We start from the raw sequence: 19,298 nt of genomic DNA, 5'->3' as shown, positions 1-19,298 counted from the left end.
AGGGTTTTTGTACTCACTGCTCTCGCACTCTCAGTCCCCATTATCCTGTATGCCATCTCTGTATAATAAAAGTTATCCAAGAAACCCAACTGCAAGGATGTTGCCAGGGCAGATTTGAGGCTTTTGGTAATGACACAGTCCATCAGAAAGTGTTCCTGGGTCTCATCTGTGCCTCAGCCCCATGGGCATTCCCTGTCCACTACATTGAGGTACTTCAGGTTCCCCCTAACAAACAGTTTCCCTTGGAGGGAGAGCCCAGCATTATCCTGGAACTTCTTGGGCAGTCTCTTACTGTTGAGGCACTTATGGCTCGGAAACAGGATCTCACTTGTGCAGTTTCTCAGAGCAAGGGGAACACATAAAAAGATCTCCAAAATCCTTAAATAAATGCTCTTCCTAGGGGCAAACTTGGGTTCCTCCATACCTATGTGCCACTTCCTAACGAGCTTCAAAGCCTGAGGTGGGACACAACCTCCTCTTATCTGGACACTCTTCAGTCTATCATCGAGTACCCAATCTTTGATAAAAGGCCCTAATACTGTTTTCCCACAGAGAGTTGTTCCCTTGAGCCATACCCCCAAAATTACATTTCAGAAATACGACACAGAAGAAGGCCACGTGACACAACATGCCCGTGGGACAAGCACTGAGGATATTGTGCCAGGCCTCAGGGCATTTGCGGTGTGAGTGACCCAAGGCCATGCACAGGTTACAGCGGATTCGGTTTCACTCTACTCACATGGCCCTGGGCCCCACACAGTGCACACATTTTAACTTTACAGTCACTTGCCAAATGTTCCCTTGAGCCGCACCAGAAGCACTGGCGGGGCTGCCCGGGGTAAAAACAGGAGCCTCTCTCTTTCCCTATGAAGAAGGAATTTGGGAGATGCCTGGTGATGTTATTCTGTACCTGCAGCTTCACCTGCACTTGCCACCCAAAAGCTTTCCTCATCATACACCTTTCTCAGGGGGGTCAGCACAGTACATTGTTTCCTAAGCCAGACCAGAACATCCTGGGGTGGAACAGACTCATTTTTGAACATTACAGTGACCAGCTTAGTGCCAAGCATAGGGTCAGGCTTGGAGACAGGAACCGCTCTAAACCCCTCCCAATCCGACTCTCCTTTCTTCTGATCACACAGAACCCAGAACCACTCCAGCCCCTGGGGCAGATTGAAACTGAAATCAAATTCTGTGTCGGACTGGGCAATAAAGGCAAAGACATTCTGAGGGGTAAAGCCCATGGATTGTTTAATGAGGTTCCTCTCAGAAAACCTCCTCCCTGGTACCTTGGCCATTTCCCCTTCCCACTGGATCCTGACCACATTCCTCCTTTTTAATACTGGGCCGTCCTGTGTCCCTCTGTCCTGCCTCTCACTCACAAAAAACCTTCTCCTTTCCTAGAAGCTTTGGCCTCTCTGCACATTCTCCCCAGACACCTTGTGCTCACCCACCACCCCACTTTCACTCTGTGCCAGGCCAGCCAACACAGCATTCCGATCAGCCACCACAGACCTTTCTTCCTCCATCCTTAACCCCCCACCACTAAGGTTGCCACCTTTTCTAAAAAAAAAAATTACTGGCCAGTGGGGGGGCGGGAACAAAAGGGTGCGGAGCCACACGGTGGCACAAAAGGAGGTGGAGCAACATGCACAATGGCCAGAAGCCTGAAAAAATATAAGTTCTGAGCAGATTGTGGGCGGTCCAAGGTTTTTTTTTAAAGGTTATTACAAATTACCGGCAACGACATTGCCAGTAAATTTGTAATACTGGCCCCGGCCTTGGCAGGTGTTTTACCAGCTACGCCGGTAAAATACCGGCCAGGTGGCAACCCTACCTACCACTCTCATCCATTTCATTCATTCCAGTCACAGCATTGTCACATGACATTTTATCAGGGGCAGTAACCAGAACATCGTCATGGGAGGCATTTTGAGTCAAGTTCTCAATCATGTGATTCAGAATGCCACTTGGCAGTTCTTTATTGCCCCCCCCCCATCTCCTTAAACCTGTCCTTATGGGCATAGAATTCCCCCCAGGCCTTTATCTGCTCCATTGTCTCTTTTATCTCCAGCTCAGTGTCCTTTAGCTCTTTATTTGAAGCCGCAGCCTTCCTGATGTCCTGGGCTTTATAGAGCCACTTGCAAAAGTCACACTCTTTATCTCACTCATGATCTCCTGACTCAGTGTCACTTTACTGCCCTGAGGATTTGCCTGCACTGGGCACCAGTCTTTATTCTGAGACCAGCAGGGCCATGAGAGGAGATCTTACCCTGCCCCATGTGTGATGAAGAAGGCAAACCACTCCCGATCGAGATCTGGCCAAAAGTCGGATGGGACAAAAAATCCCGTCAGATCACGGACGCATTTGTTCGTTGATGTGGTCCCGTGATCTGACCCCCGTTTCCCATGCGTTAGGATCCGATCGTTGGGCCCTAGGGCCCATGATCGGATCAGCCCGATATTGCCCACCTTAAGGTGGGCGTATCGGAGAGAGATCCGCTCATTTGGCGACATCGCCAAACGAGCGGATCTCTCCGTGTATGGCCACCTTTAGGCTGCTGGGGGTGTGTGATATCACTCCAATTTGCAGTACTACAGTAAAGAGTGACTGAAGTTTATCAGAGCACAGGTCACATGACTGGGGGCAGCTGGGAAACTGGCAATATGTCTAGCCCCATGTCAAATTTCAAAAATAAATCAGTTTGAGAAATGGATTTCAGTGCAGAATTAACGGATGCGTTTTTTTTGTTTTTTTTAAAAATGTCCCATAACGGTATCCCTTTAAGTCAAGTAGAAATTTACTTCCATTTGTTCTACAGAGCATAGTATAGTGGGACACATTTTTCATTGACAGTGTATTTTCGCAATAGATAAAAATATGTAATTAATATTAATAATATTAATGAATAAAAGGTTTTTTTTTGTTTTTTCAATCAACAAATTGAAATGCTAGAATAATACCTACCTACAAAAGATTGTATTATTACATTTGAATTCACATAGTGCACAGTGTGTACAACTGCTAAATGACACTTTGTTTGCGATTACAACAACTGCAACCGAGTTAATTCTTTTAGTCACGGGACTGCTGTTTACTTGTAAGCGATGAGAGCTGAGCCAGCAGGAGAGAGAGCCAATCAGAAGTTACTAAAGCCATGTGATTCATTTCCCCAGTAGTCATGTGATAGCTCATGCTTCCCCATGCAGTTCTGAGCTGAGAGTAGGAGAATTGCTTGGTTTCCGTTTCTGTTCTGAGAAACTGCAGTGCAATGGCCGGTTTGTGGCTGCAGCTCTCCCTGCTCCTACTACTGGCCCTTCTGGGGGGAACTGAGGGGGGTAAGTACATTTAGAATATACATGTGTTGCATTTAAGGGGAATCAAACAGTGTTTAGTATGAGACTTATATAAAGTGACCTGTTCTGCATCCAAAAGAGCCCAGTACCCTAAATATTGCTGAGCGATATACATTAGTAGCTTTCTTAAAGGGCTTGCTCACCTTCCAAACACTTTTTTTCAGTTCAGTTGTTTTCAGATTGTTCCCCAGAAATAAAGACTATTTTTTTAATTACTTTCCATTATTTATTTTTTACAGTTTTTCCAAAATCTAAGTTTAAAGTTGAATGTCCCTGTCTCTGGTGTTTCTCTGGCAGCTCAGTAATTCAGGTGCAGACTCTGAACTGTTACAATTTTGCAACATTTAGTTGATCCATTTCTCAGCAGCATCTCTGGAATATTAGCAACTATTGTATCAATTCTAACAGCTTCCTGTAATGAAACTCAGGGAGTCTGCTCAGCAGGGACAAAGATAAGAAATGTATCCTATAAATGTATCAATTTAGGACAGTTTAAGGGCTGGGACACACTGGGCGATTTGGGGAGATTTAGTCGCCTGGCGACTAATCGCCGCGAATTTTCTCCCCGAATGCCTCCCTTCGCTCTGCGCCTGGCTAAAATAAAAATCGCCTGCGCTAATCACACGCGGCGATTCGTTTTCCGAAGTCGCCCGAAGTTGCCTCACGAGGAAACTTCGGGCGACTTCGGAAAATGAATCGCCGCGTGTGATTAGCGCAGCCGATTTTTCATTTTAGCCAGGCGCAGAGCGAGGGGAGGCATTCGAGGAAGATTGGTCGTGGAAAGTCGCGGCGATTAGTCGCCAGGCGACTTAATCTCCCCAAATCGCCCAGTGTGTCCCAGCCCTAAAGGGTCGGCGACCCCCCCCCAGAGCTGCTTTAGAAGGTGAAAAATAACACTTTACAATTCAATATTAGAAAAACAGCAACACAGAAAATAGAATGCAATTGGGAAAAAGTCGTTATTTCTGGTGATTTATCTGAAAACAACTAGTTGTTTGAAGGTGAACAACCCCTTTAATAATAGAAGCACCAGTTATTTTTGGTGATCTAATTAGGTACAGTCTGTGAGAGGCCAGCCCATGAGCCAAACAGACAGAAGTAGAATAGAGAAGTGAATTTATCATACACTCTACATTCACAGGAAACTTGATAAAGATCATTTTAGCGGCAGAGCAGCATCACAGAAAGGTGGAGATATCTTACTCCTATGTGACTCTTCAGCTGTTCACAAACTACAATTCTCAGCAAACTCAGCATCTACGTGTAATGCATGTATTACATGTAATGCAAGTACTAGGGGGGGGTTATTTATCAAGCTCCAAATTTATCTCAGTATTTCTAAGTAAGTAAGATAAAAATATGAGCAACTCCGAATTCCAGAATGGACCTTCGTTATCATTCAAAAAAATAGGTTCGGACCTTTGCCCGAAAAGTCAGAAATCTTCAGACTTTTCCGCAAAAACCACACATTTTTCAGAGTTTTCTAGGGATGGCTGAATTTGACCCGTTTAGTTTCGCCACCAATTAGCCACCGGCAAATGTCGCCGACACCCATTTTTTGTCATGCAGCGAATTTGTTCTTTTTATTTTGACGCACAATGCCATACAAGTCTACGGGCGTCATTTTTTTGGCAAAACAAGGCGAAAAAATTCGCCCATCAGTGACAGCAGTGCAGACACTGGGACCTTCCCCATTGACTAATACAGGACCCCAAGAGATTTGAAATGCCGGGTTTTCGGATTCAGAGTTTTGATACCATTGGACTTTAATAAATCCAGAAAAATTAAGATTTTTTTTTCAAGGTCAGAAAAATCTGATTTTTTCAGATTTCGGGTATTTGGAGCTTAATAAATAAAGTGTTTGCCAGGCTTGTTGAATTCCAGGTTTCAACTGCAATACTCATGCAAGGTGGCACATCCAGTTTTAGGATGAACACACTTCTTTTGCACAAGAGACTGGTATATGGCCAGTAAAGTTGTATACATGTTTATAACACAGCAGTAAGCATGCTGTAGCACGTGTACACAGTAAAGTATTCTCTTTCTCCTTTAGAGTGTGTCTCAAATTTAGTTCAGTGTCACATACCATCAGGGGCAAGCCCTTGCAGAGTGAAACATGTATAGCGTCATACTAACCAAGTGTTTGGACTCAACACTCAACATTTTTTTCCCCTGCAAAATGAAAGTAAATGTAATGTAACTTTCTAACATATAGAATTCAGATTCGGGGAGATTAGTCGCCCGGCGGGATGGCAATCGGAGCCCTTCGTTTTCCGAAGTCGTCTGAAGTTTCCTCGTCAGGCAACTTTGGGTGACTTCGGAAAACGAAGCGCTCCGTGTGCCATCCCAATTTTCATTCTAGCCGGCGGGAAGGCAGTTTCGGGGAGATTAGATGACCCAAAGAAGAGGAGATTTGTCGCCAGTTGACTAATCTCCCCAAATCTGATCGTGTGTCTCTGCCCTAAAAAAGATTTAGTTATTTGCGGTTTCAGTTCTATTATCTGCACTCTGTCCTGACTCATTATAGCATAAACCAGATTGGGGAGAAACTACTTTGCAACTCTGATTCCATTTAAAATTTACTTGAAAACTCACTATTTTTAATGAACATGAAGTAGTGATGGGCGAATAAATTCGCCAGACTCGAATTCGCATCGAATTTCCACGTTTCGCCGCAAGCAAATTAATTCGCAAAACTGTGGTGACAATTTGCAGGCAAAAATCTGCCGCGTCAAGATTGGTTCACGCATAAAAATTGTCGCACGTCAAATTATTCAGATGCCCATTGACTTTAATGCATTTGGACCAAGTAGTTGCGCGAATAAAAATTGTCGCTTGCGTCAAAATTGACGTGCATCAAAATTATTTACACGCCCATTGACTTCAATTCGTTTCATGAATTTTTTCGCCGTTTTGCAGATTTTGTGGTATATTCCCTAATTTTTCAGCGAAACTACACTTATTTGCCCATCACTAACGAAAAGTTGCCTGGAATTATAGTGGTGTTACTATGAGCTACCGGGCCCACTCACAAAAAATTTTTATTTTCAGGGGGCCCCAGCACGTGCTCGAAGCCCCCCGATATTCACCCCCTGGTAGGCCTCTCAACTGCAGCAAGTAATTTAAGCAGCTGGCAGATGAGCTGTGGATTTCTTTGCACTGGTGTGGGGGACAACCATAGGGCAGACCCATGCCCCTCTGTATCACGGTCCTCCCTCCAACCACAGGGTCTGCTACATGGTAGTTACGCCACTGTTGAATTACCTTTCCTTTTATTGTGCAAAAATATAGTTCCCCTTTAACCTGTTTTGCAGATAGCACCAGATTTACTCTTTTTTTTCCCCATTAATTTTGCAGTACAAGAAAAGGATTTTTCAGATCTCTATCCTTTATATTTCGCTCACATATCCCACAAATTTTAACAGAGATTATACATAACTGACAATGGTCCCTACCCCAGTGGAGCTTGTAGTCTAAGGAACCTATCAGATACCAATAAGTGTGGGAGATGTTGTGACGACATAATTATATAGAATAATATACAGCCTTTATAAATGCACTTACTAATAAAATAATTTAAAAAAATTGTCTGAAACCTTAATTTAAGTGAGGGATAGCCAGCCCACAGCTCAGTTGTCTCCTCTATGATTTAAATCTACTGTGATAATTTACAGCAGGGGCACATAATCTTATATTAACTGTACTGTTTGGGAGGTTACAAAATATTTCTGATCCTCATATTCAGTGGTAGAATAGGAGTTGATGCCGTGTAAATAGCTCTTTATAAACACTGTACTGCAAGTTTGACCACTGTCTAGTATAATTACTAAACTTCATTTGCACTTTCTATTGTATCCCCAAAGCATGGAATGGGCGACAGATTAGGAAGAAATTGCACCAATTAAAGGAAACAGAACAGTTTAAATCCTTCTATACTAATCGGTGGATGCCAAAAGGGGCCTTCCCCAACACTCCTTCAGTTGAATCCTATATTGTCCAACCTCTGGACCACTTCAACAGACTTAACAATGCCACTTACAATCAGGTGAGCTCCTAGTGTTCAACTGGGTTCTGGCAAATGTCAGAGCGACTGCTAGAAGATGCCATAGAAAGTCACTATTTAGTGGGATGGCGGAGACTGTTTGGGCCTCTGTGTATCTGAAATAACAGCCTATTTATTCCCAAACCAGACCTGCATCCTTATTTTTTTTCTGTATCGGATGAACATCTCCATGTATTAGGTTGGTTAAAGATAGCAGATAGACCAGCAGGCAAAGCCCAGCCACATGACTGCTAACGTATTGGTCAGAATCAATAGTGCCCAACACTCATGACATGAATCATAATTTTGGGTTTACAATTCATGAAACATTAGGACATGCATATTCATTGTAAATCTGTGCCATGCTATAGTGAAGCAGCATTAAAATATTCTGATATTCTAACATTTTAAAGGGGTTAACTTTTAGTATGATGTAGGGATAGATATTTTGAGACAATTTCCAACTGGTTATTTTTTCTTGATTCTAAGTTGCATACATCCATATTGGTGCCATAACAATCCAATTGGGTTTATTTAGTAAACTTAAGGTATGTTGATCTAAACTAGAAAAATCCCTTATGCTTAATACCCCAGGTCCCAAGCATTCCACATACTGTAATAAATCACATCCACAGTGTTGCATCTGTTGCATTTTGGGGCCAGTGCACAAAACTAATTGTGCTGTGCACAAAGAATTTTGTGTGTAAACACCAAATTTTATATTTATTCTGTTTTGAGTACAGAGGTTTTAAAAATGCGCACACAAGTTTAAAATTCGTGTACCAAAGAATCTTTGGCACACATAGTTCAGACGGAAATAGAGCAGGGGTTTCCAAAAGCTAGATCTGGATCCACTGGTAGACCTTTAGTTGGTGATCAGTAGATCTCAAGACACTGTCAACAAACAGCTGTTTAACTCAGATATTTATTCTAAGTTTACATAAGAAATAGTTGTTTCTTGAATATATCAATATACAGAGAATTCTTTTATCAATCAATATAATATTTAAGTAATATTTTCCATGGAACATAATGCTAACAATGCTTTTATGGATGTAGATCATAATGGGACAACATCACTAATAGAAGACCTCACAGTAGTAAAGTATGGACACTCCTGAATTGCAGGAAACATTAATCCCATAGCTGGGATCACAATTCACGGGATTTTGAAGTATAAATGAAATAACGTTATACTAATTACTGTCCCTTTCATTATCTAGTTATGTCTAGGAAGAAACTATTATAATCTGAATCATGTGCACCCATTTTTCTGTGGTTTTACCTGAAGACTAATTGTTCCTTCTCTAATTTTCTTCTGTCCCAACGTATTCTGTGTTTCCCTCTCAACAGAGGTACTGGATAAATGAACAGTACTGGAATCACCCCGATGGGCCTGTTTTCCTGTATATTGGAGGGGAGAGCTCATTATCTGAGTTTTCTGTCCTATCTGGTATGTACCCCATGCCTTATTCATGTTCTTTTACAGATCACTGTTGCTAGCCTAGATAGAATATTCAGCCAGAATCACCATTGTTTTCAGTCTAGTGAGGAGATGCCTAGTGGTCACACTCAAGTCAGAGTACATGGAGCATATTCCCAATGCTTCTGGTTACATTTTGCAGAGAGAAGGAACGCAAAAGGGATGCATATTGATAATTCTAATGACAACGAACAAAAATACCAAATTTAGGTTACAAAGGGGAATTTGGCCAATCTATGTAAAGGGTATATAGTGTTCCATAATGTCCACAAATAGTGAGAAGTAGCAGGGGAGGGGAGAACTCTACGAGCGTCTTTTGTCGGATCGATGCCCGCCAACAAAACGAACACGACAAGTCAGATGGAAAAGTCGCAGGTAAAAAATACATTACATCCGACGCAACACGACTGTTGGGTGTGGACGGAAAAAGCAGCGTCTTCATCCGACAGTTGGACCGTGTAGTTGTTTTCATTCAGTCCAATTATATCTTGACGCATGTGACTCCATCCGTCTTGTTGTGTGTGTTTTTTTTTTGGTGGACGTCGATCCGACAAAAAACGATTGTGGAGTTCTACCCTAAGGTGAGGGAAGTTGCAGGGGGCCTTCAATGAGCAACTGTAGAAATGGGAAAGCAATGTTTTTGGGGTATGGTAAAGGGATGTTTTTGCATTGCATGGTGGCAGATTGTATGGAAGACCCAGAGACAGTCCGTATATTTTGACAGAAATTATGCCAGTGCTACAATTCTAAGGTTAGAGGTGCAGGAATATAAAGAAGGCATTGAAGTGGAATGTCAGGGTTGTCACTCTACAATGAAGGGATAAGGAGGGTATAACTTGTTATTGTGTTTCTAGTTTTTATTGAAAGACATGCCTATTGCTCTTAACTTGTAATGAGAAGATACAGGAAAAGTATTTACTGAAAGTCTCTTTGGTGTAGGTGAACACATTGAGTTGGCGCAGACCCACAGAGCCTTGCTGGTGTCTCTTGAGCATCGATATTATGGATCCAGCATTAACCCTGATGGGCTGACACTGGAGAATATAAAGTTCCTATCCAGTCAGCAAGCGTGAGTAGTACACTGCAAAAACTTTCTCCTACACCAGGCACACAGGTGGAACACTTCCTCTATACACACAATCCTATCCTATATAATAAAGTTGAAGTGTCTCTGCGTCCAGTCCCTGTGTCCGTGGGATTGCGCTACTGCGCTTGTGCCCCACGGACCGTCTCTGGCGAATTTTCTACATATGTTCTAGCGCCCGTTAATTTAACGGGCTTAATGTCTAGTGTAATATAGAGGCACCTACTACTTGTAGGGGGTAATGCCCTCAGACATCATTACCCAAATTAACACAGGATATAGAACACGGGTGCCGGGAGTCATAAATCACTGTTATTTAACTGTGATTATTTTAATCACTGTTCCTCAAGGAGACCAAGATGTTTACACTATCACACACCAGCTTGTTAATACTTTATATCAACTGTTCACACAGATTTTACAATCCAGGTATTCCCAAAGGTAGTTCAATGCTCAGTTACACAAATATTCAGCGTGTTATTCACAACCCTTTCCAAAGTATTTACTCTCACACCTGTGCCACTCTGGGGAACCTGTCAACAAGTTTCCATGTACAGAACTGAGTCCATGACTTACTAGGCACTCCAATCAGTACCAACATTTCCTTCGTCTTTGCTGAATATTTCCAGAGTCTACACTACCCTGGTCCTTTACTTTGTCATCCTACCTTGTGGGGTACCCCCAGGGAAGCTACTCCCACACACTCCTCAGTGAGGCTTTAAGCTGCCCATTCTTACTAACCTGATCTAGCTCACACAACTACCAGACCCTACAAAGTCTTAGCCTTCTTACTCACTTGAATCACACTAGTTTCTCCTCAAAGGTGCTCTCTGGCCAAATCCCTTCCCATTCTGCACACCAGGCCTTGGTATCTGCTCCTTTTTGTACCCTTTGGTCAGACCCTTTTAGAACTTTTCTGGGGCATTTTCCTTTTTCTCCCTCTGGTGACCAAACCCTAATAAGAACATCAGTGTCTAACCCAGGCCTGCTCAAACACATGCAGAAGGACTCTCTCCCTCTGAATGGTGAACAGTGATCCTATCTACTTTGCTAATGGACACCGATTTCTTGTTTATAAAATGCAGATTTTGGGCTACCTACCTCTTCACTTACCTCTCTTATCTTGCTTATACCAAAAATACCATATAATCTGCTTCTAGCTTTCTCCTAATATGCATTTGGGAAGTCAAACCGCTCTCTCCTTGCTGAAAATATATTTTCTTAACTTACTGTTTACTTATTCCTTATACACATCTATCAGGCACTTGCCTGCGTGTTCCTGCTAATTACCTACCATCAGTTAATCCCTCCCTCCTTTTTATAGTACACAGTCATCAGTGCAACTATGCTATGGACATCAGGATAGTATAACTTCTCCATCACATTATCATTACTATTATATATTATATGATATAATAGTTCAACTGGAGAGTCGCTGATACTTTAAGTTTCTTCGTTCTGTCTTCTATAGGCTTGCAGATCTGGCATCTTTTCACATGTTTATTTCTCAGAAATACAACTTAACACGCCAAAATACCTGGATCTGCTTTGGAGGCTCTTATCCTGGGTCCCTCTCTGCTTGGTTCAGACTGAAGGTCAGTCCAAAAAATATAATGACATGGTTTTTAAACCTCCTCCTGCAAATCAGAAGCGCTAATGTGCTATTACTATGACTATTCTCTTCTTTTATATAAGAGCTGGGTAACTAGTTTGTGGGAAAGAATGCACACATCCAAGTGGTTTCATTCATACATACTGTACTCCAGGACTTAATTGATCGCCTTTTTGTAGCAATGATATTAGTTTGAACCAGACTAACAGGGAATGGTTAGATGAAAAGTGAACGCTCAAAGCTAGTTATGAATGCCAAGACACTGGAGAAGGTAGAAAATTAAACATGTTTTACTTGCCCTCTAAAGTGGCATTAAACCCAATTTTTCAGCAACAGTTTAATGAATAGGGTTTGTACTAAACATAGTTTTATTTAAGCAATATCTACAGTTTGTTTTATTTCAGAACAAAAACTAAAAGTAAAACTACTTTCACTTTTCAATTTCATTGTTGTACCAAGTCACTGGTAAAACAATATACCATTCTAGCCAAAAGACCTCTGAATAATGAGCTTTTCCTCATCTTTTGTCTAACAAAGGCCGCAGCTTTTGTTTAAACAAAGCTCATTATTTCAATTCAACAAAATAGAGCTCCTAGTGGCAGTTACTTGTCATGGCTGCAAAATAGACAATAGTATTAATTGGCTTTGCTACATGTGTTTAAGCAGAGCACATTCTCAGTATTGTCTATGGCAGGGTATTTTTTTTGTATAATTATAATCCAGTAGAGTTGTGGTCACCATACCACTCTGAAATGTTTGAATATTAAAAATTTGTAGCATATTGAATATTAAAATTGAATAATTGAAATTAAGATTGAATATTAAAAATATGTAGCATATTTGTACATTTATTAAATCACTGTTTTCTTGCAGTTCCCTCATTTAGTATATGCAGCAGTGGCTTCCTCTGCGCCGGTTCGAGCAGAACTGGACTTCACAGGTTATAACAAAGTAAGTCCTACCACTGGCTAGTCAAGCCTACAAACACTTTCTCTCTGGTCACTTCGTATTATGGTTGCACAAAATCAGCTGCAGTCTATGTGTAGCACCTATTTGGGCAATCTTGACACAATTGGTTATAAGCATGGGCCACACTGCGACTTACACACAGGGTCAGGGCCTTCGCTAAGTGGAAGCTCTCCCTTTATGGTGTAGTGGAACTACAACCCACCAGGCTACTGTACACAAAAAGAGAAACTTGGGCGCCAGGAGGTTCTTTGGTGCAAACAAACAAACGGTTTATTAGTCAGAGACAATGACCACAGGTTTACTCCCGCAGGAGATGAGGTTTTAGCACAAGACAAATACTATACAGCTCACACAGAAACTGACTCACAAAGAGCTTATAGATAGAAACAGCATATGGAGAGGCACATATAACTCACTCAGAGCTTCAGGTAATAGGTAATTCAGCAGAAGCAGAAGTCCATTAAGCATTTGCAGTACATCAGTGCAACCATTCCCTCCAGGGAGTTGTCACGAAGCAGCCTCTACCCTACAGTCCCTCTTCACTGAGGTCCCTGCACTTGAGACAATCACACAGAGCCTCTGGGAAGCTACTCCCTGCTGCAAATCCTTGTTGGAGCTTCAGCTGCTCTTTCTCTCCTAGAGAGACTATTACAAGTCTGCCCTACTGTAGCTGACCACATTCACGGGGTTGCCTGGACCCCGACTTCTTCTCCAAAGCACATGGGCCTTTCTGGGCCTAGCTGTACCCAGGCCCCCCTGAACACCCATCCAGCCGGATCACCATCCAGAGGCCAAAGAGGAAGAGGCCACTCCTTACACACACTATAGTGCAGTGTGGCAGGAAGTTGTCATAACACCTCTTGGCCAATCACACTAAGGAAAGGGAGGGGCCTTAAAGCCATAGGGGCAGACTAACCCCTATGGGCCCCTACATATTCATGAAAAAAATGCCATGTATACATTTCTAAAGCTGCTCTTTGCACATAGTTGCACCCAGTGCCATTGTTTCCATATTTTTGCAAAATCTGTTTAGTACAGATATTGAGGCATATTTGTAAGGGTGGTGACATGCTAAGATTCGGGGAGATTAGCCGCCCAGCGACGAATTGCCTCCTCTTTGGGCGACTAATCTCCGCTAAATGCCTTCCCGTCGGCGATTTCCACTCTACAATGGCACTCGGAACGAATCTTTTTCCGAAGTCTCCCACCGTTTCCTTGTGAGGCAATTTCGGGCGAATTTGGAAAACAAAGCGTTCCGAGTGACCTCCCACCGGCGATTTACATTGTAGCCGGCGGGAAGGCATTAAGGGGAGATTAGTCGTCCAAAGAAGAGGCAATTTGTCGCTGGACGACTAATCTCCTCGAATCTTAGCGTGTGTCACCACCCTTAAAGTGCCACAATAGAACCTGATGGTCTGACTTCTTTATATAAAATCTCATCCAGCAGTGACTATTGCTAAAATGTGCTTATATTGACAACACAGACTTGTGGGAAAGATGTGCCCACAAAACACAACCCACACACACTAAGAGTGGACCGTGCTTACACAATTATCATATGGTCACAATTACAGAAATCTTTTTCTTTGGTGTTTCAGGTGGTTGCATTGAGCCTTGCAGACCCAGTTATTGGTGGATCTGAAAAGGTAAAGGACAAAATCAAGTATATTTTCTCATATTTGGGACTAGTATATAGAACTGTGCAGTGCTAGCAAGGTCTCGCAAACCTAAAGAGAATGATACAAACGCAGATACAAATGTGATCACACTAATCCTACAAGGAATTTATTTTTTTCATGATTTAATAAAATGGTTGCATATAACAGATGATACCAAAAAATAGTTAACCCCATTCAAAGTTTTGATCTGTATGGGTCTGACTGCCTTCAATAAACTGATTTACAATCCTGCAGTGCTTGGATGCAGTAAAAAAAGGCTTTCAGGCTGTTGATTCGCTACTCCAGAAGGGAAACGTCACTCAAATGGAGAAAGACTTCTATTCCTGTGGATCTCTGCAGGGTTCTGATGATTACTCCGAATTCGTTGGAAATCTGGCAGACATATTTATGGGGGCAGTGCAATATAATGGGATGTCACCAGTTAGCAACGTGCAATACATCTGCCAGCTAATGAGCATCAAAGACAACTCTGCATATGACGGCTTGCGATCCGTAAACAGGGTGAGTTTTAAGAAATGAATGGCAAGCAAGTGCTCCCTCTATAAAAAAAAAAATAATAATTCAGGTTTTTTTTCTCCAGATGTATATGAACTCCATGGGTCTGAGCTGTATCTCTAACTCCCATGCCAAATCTGTGGCAGATCTAAGCAGCACCAAACTCAGTCTAATTGGGGTTGGCGAGCGACAATGGTACTACCAGACATGCACAGAGTTTGGATACTGTAAGTACCTTTGTATGGGGAAAGAGCATTTGTGCACATTAATTTGTACTAATATTGGTGGCTAACTTAAAGGAGTTGTTCACCTTTAATTTATTTTTCAGTATGATATAGAGAGTGATATCCTGAGACAATTTGCAATTGGTTTTCATTTTTTTTATTATCTATGGTTCTTGAGTTATTTAGCTTTTTATTCAGCAAGCTCTCCTGTTTGCAGTTTCAGTATTCTTGTTGCTAGGGTCCATATTACCCTAACAACCATATAAGAGACTGGAATATGAATAGGAGAGGCCTGCATAGAAAGATGAGTAAGTAGCAATAACAAGAAGTGTGTAGCCTTACAGAGCATTTGTTTTTAGATGAGGTCAGTGACCCCATTTGAAAGCTGTAAAGAGCCAGAAGAAGGCAAATAATTCAAAAACTATAAAAAAATAAAAAAAATGAAAAATGTAAAAGTTGCTTAAAATTGGCCATTCTATAACATACTAAAAGTTAACTTAAAGATGAACCACCCCTTTAATACAGCATATTTTGTGTCTCTTAATCTTAAAGGTAATCCGACTAGGGAACAGCCCAAATTTGATTCAAATTTAAAAAAAAGTTGAATTTCAAAATTTATCATGTACTGTCCCTTTAAGAATTCAAATTTGACTATTCGCCATCTAAAACCTGCCGAATTTGTGTTTTAGCCTATGGGGGACCTCCTACAATCAATTTGGAGTCGTTTGGTGGACTTTTGAAAAAAAAAAAGTTTTTTCAATTGGTCGTTTTTTTCAAAATTTCGAGTTTCTATAAACTCCCATAAATTTGACCGTTGATAAATATGTCTCTTAACCTCCTTTTTCTTGTGACATTTGCCTTACATTTTGCCTTCTCTTCTTCAGATCAAACCTGTGAGGACCCCTCCTGTCCATTCTCCCCTCTCATCACCCTGAAGTCCCAGCTTGACCTCTGTTCCCAGATTTTCCAGGTCCCTACAGAGTCTGTTCTTCAGTCAGTGCAATTCACCAATGAGTTCTATGGGGCTGATCGACCCAAATCAAGCAGGATCATCTTTGTTAATGGTAAAGGCTTATTTGTTTAACAGTTATTTCCTGTCTTCCAGCTAAATTGTACAGAGGACAATATTTTTGCAAGCTATGGCTTAATGTGTTTTAGGGCAGTAATAGCAGCAATATCTTTATGAATGAGCCTTTAACAGAGCATGGGCCACCAAATCTATTCAATTCAATCACAGCCCTTATTTGGCACCCCAGGAACTTCTTTCATGCCTGTGTTGCTCTCCAACTCTTTTTATTTTTGAATGTGGCTCACAGGAAAAAAAGGTTGGGGACCCCTGCATTAGGGCAATAGAGCACTTAAAGAATTGTTTATCAAAATTCCATTTTGTACATTTTTCTTTCCATTTGAAAAAATTAACCAACCTCAAATCTATGCTTATTTATTAAAAAAAAAACTTTCTGTTCAGGCCCTCTCCGATTCATTTTATAGAATGTGAAGGGGATTCTACTAACAAGACAATAGAGGAAAGTGCAAACTGGGAAGCTGTATGCACAATGCACTTTTTGGCCCAGAGGTCTGCCTGCCTCTATTTCATTCACATCCAATATGGGGTACATTTCACTGCTATCAGGAGTGAAGGTAGACAGACAAAGCCATTTTATAAACTGCTGTTTTCTGCCAAAAAGACCTATATGCCACAGTCCATAAAAGAAAGTTGGAAAGACATATTGATCAATTTACTAGGAGTCATTTTAGCAGTCAAGACAGGTTCGGACGGGGGGGCCTGGGGCCTCAGGGCCACCCTCCGCCGCTTGCATGCGCATGCACGTGATTTGCTTATTTGCTGCGACCGTCCCCAACCAGCTGCTCGTGTGGGCATGCACCCGCACTCACTTAAAGTTTTTTTGCCGCTACAGGAAGAGAGGCAGAGACACAGGGAGCGGATTTGGGCTGGCTGGGCGCACAAGATCCGAGGGCCACCGGATTTTTTCCCAGTGTCCCACCAGCCCAGTCCGACCCTGCTGTCAGATATTATCTCTGATTGTGATAAACCATTTCTACGAGGGTATTGCTGTTATAGAAGTACTACTACAGCTATTTAGTACTATCGTCATCATTTATTATTATCATGTATTTTAGAGCGCCAACATAAATGTACTCATTCCTCTTCCCATGCTGATCTGTAGGTGATGTTGATCCATGGCATGCTCTTAGTGTGCTTAAGAATCAGTCACGCTCAGAAATCGCCATCTTAATCAACGGCACGTCTCACTGTGCAAACATGAAACCATCCCAAACCAGTGACCCACTATCCCTGCAGGAAGCCAGAAAGGTGAGAGTAAATATAATCAACTGCTCCATAATTGTATTTATTATTTGTAAATCAATAAATGATCTAACTGTGTGCTGTCATGTACCTTTCTCCCGCAGGAAATTGCCACACAGGTGGCCACTTGGTTAAAATCCGCACAGCAAGAGCTGAGAGGCTGATCGTAAATCCTGCGTGCTAGTCACCACAACCGGAGGTCCAGAGCTTACATGAAGAACATACCAAAAGAAAAAAAAATGGCAAATGCCCTAGAAATGAGTTTTTATTTTCCTAATCGTGTAGATATTTTGTGATGCCTGAAATGTAATGCTTTTATTTTTATATTTTGGAATTGGAGCAATAATGGTAACTTAAAAGAAAAAAAAGTTTAAAAAACGGTTTTAACTTATATTAATGAAATGCCATCCTCTGGAGCAGATGTGTTAACGGAACCGAGGAAAACTGTCGTGTGCTTAGTCTGCATATTATGGAGAAAATTGCTCTTGCATAAATGTATGATAGAAAAATACTGCAACAAAATGTTGTAAGCCATGATTTCATAAATCAATGTGAAAAAGGAAAAATGAATGAAAAAATAATTAAGGCTTTATGGACACCTTAAAGGGATACTGTCATGGGAAAAAAAAAATTTTTCAAAATGAATCAGTTAATAGTGCTGCTCCAGCAGAAGTTTGCGCTGAAATCCATTTCTCAAAAGAGCAAACAGATTTTTTTTATATTCAATTTTGAAATCTGACATGGGGCTAGACATATTGACAATTTCCCAGCTGCCCCAAGCCATGTGACTTGTGCTCTGATAAACTTCAATCACTCTTTACTGCTGTACTCCAAGTTAGAGTGATATCACCCCCTCCCTTTTCCCCCCCAGCAGCCAAACAAAAGAACAATGGGAAGGTAACCAGATAGCAGCTCCCTAACACAAGATAACAGCTGCCTGGTAGATCTAAGAACAACACTCAATAGTAAAATCCAGGTCCCACTGAGACACATTCAGTTACATTGAGAAGGAAAAACAGCAGCCTGGCAGAAAGCATTTCTCTCCTAAAGTGCAGGCACAAGTCACATGACCAGGGGCAGCTGGGAAATTGACAAAATGTCTAGCCTCATGTCAGATTTCAAAATTGAATATAAAAAAATCTGTTTGCTCTTTTGAGAAATGGATTCAGTGCAGAATTCTGCTGGAGTAGCACTATTAACTGATACGTTTGGAAAAAACATGTTTTCCGATGACAGGATCCCTTTAAGTCTACGATGCTGAAAGCTCTGTGCTCCTGTCTAGTCAGAAATGTCTATGCTATTATACTCTTTAATACCCAAAGGATTTCAATAAAGCTAATTAATTTATACTATTTTGTTTTTACTGATTTGCATTTTCCTCTCTAACATGAAGGGGTTTATTTACTAAACTCCCGAATGCAAAAATCACGAAAATCCCTGATTTTTTAATGTAAATTATAAAAAAAATCACAAATTTTTTGGAACTTATCCTGGGGATGGGATGGAAACGTCCGAATCTGAAAAGTCAATGGGAGAAGTACCAAAGGTTTTTCGATGTGCGCTGTTTTTTGGGTGAAAAAAGAAAAACGTGAAAACTGGATGAAAAATTTAAAAAAAACCCCCGAAAAACAGATTTCCCCCCGCAAAGCATATTTTGGGTAAAATTTTATAATAAATAAGCGTAAAAAAACAGAGCGGATTTGATCGGAGTTTGTAGCAGAAAATATTGAGATAAATTCGGACTTTGATAAATAACCCCCGAAGGTTCTTTCCCTATTGTAATGTCAAGTTTACATTTACGTGCTTGCTTGATTGGATAAAATCTCCAGAGCTTGCACACAGAAAAAATGACCATTGCAACCAGGAAAAACCTGGAGCCCTGTTTGATAGTTAACCTGGTTTTTATGCAACCAATATTTTCCTTCAAGCCAGGAATTCAAAAATAAGCACCTGCTTTGAGCCCAAGGGGTTGGGGAGCAACATGTTGCTCATGAGCCACTAGTTGGGGATCACTGACCTGCAGA

General features: G+C 41.4%; 1 protein-coding gene across 1 annotated transcript; it reads left to right on the top strand.

The window, feature by feature from the left end:
* The first annotated feature begins 3,149 nt into the window (after positions 1-3,149).
* Positions 3,150-17,826, top strand: prss16.S (serine protease 16 S homeolog). Its single transcript, XM_018233334.2, has 12 exons — positions 3,150-3,339; positions 7,221-7,402; positions 8,753-8,852; positions 9,822-9,951; positions 11,438-11,561; positions 12,452-12,529; positions 14,146-14,193; positions 14,461-14,727; positions 14,807-14,948; positions 15,830-16,009; positions 17,135-17,280; positions 17,379-17,826. The coding sequence occupies exons 1-12, from the start codon at positions 3,273-3,275 to the stop codon at positions 17,436-17,438; spliced, it is 1,524 nt and encodes a 507-aa protein (XP_018088823.1). The 5' UTR covers positions 3,150-3,272; the 3' UTR covers positions 17,439-17,826.
* The last annotated feature ends 1,472 nt before the right edge of the window (positions 17,827-19,298 follow it).

The sequence above is a fragment of the Xenopus laevis genome, chromosome 8S (assembly GCF_017654675.1).
Source record: "Xenopus laevis strain J_2021 chromosome 8S, Xenopus_laevis_v10.1, whole genome shotgun sequence".
Classification (NCBI taxonomy): domain Eukaryota; kingdom Metazoa; phylum Chordata; class Amphibia; order Anura; family Pipidae; genus Xenopus; species Xenopus laevis.
The sequence above is the reverse complement of the archived record's forward strand: the minus strand, read 5'-3'. Positions and strand labels throughout refer to the sequence as shown.

What these genes read in the sequence shown, in the direction of transcription:
- prss16.S (XM_018233334.2), top strand. Translation starts at nt 3,273, where the DNA reads ATGGCCGGTTTGTGGCTGCAGCTCTCCCTGCTCCTACTACTGGCCCTT. An exon ending in ACAATGCCACTTACAATCAG is followed by an intron (nt 7,403 to 8,752) that starts GTGAGCTCCTAG and finishes CCCTCTCAACAG; the next exon opens with AGGTACTGGATAAATGAACA. An exon ending in TTATTGGTGGATCTGAAAAG is followed by an intron (nt 14,194 to 14,460) that starts GTAAAGGACAAA and finishes ACAATCCTGCAG; the next exon opens with TGCTTGGATGCAGTAAAAAA.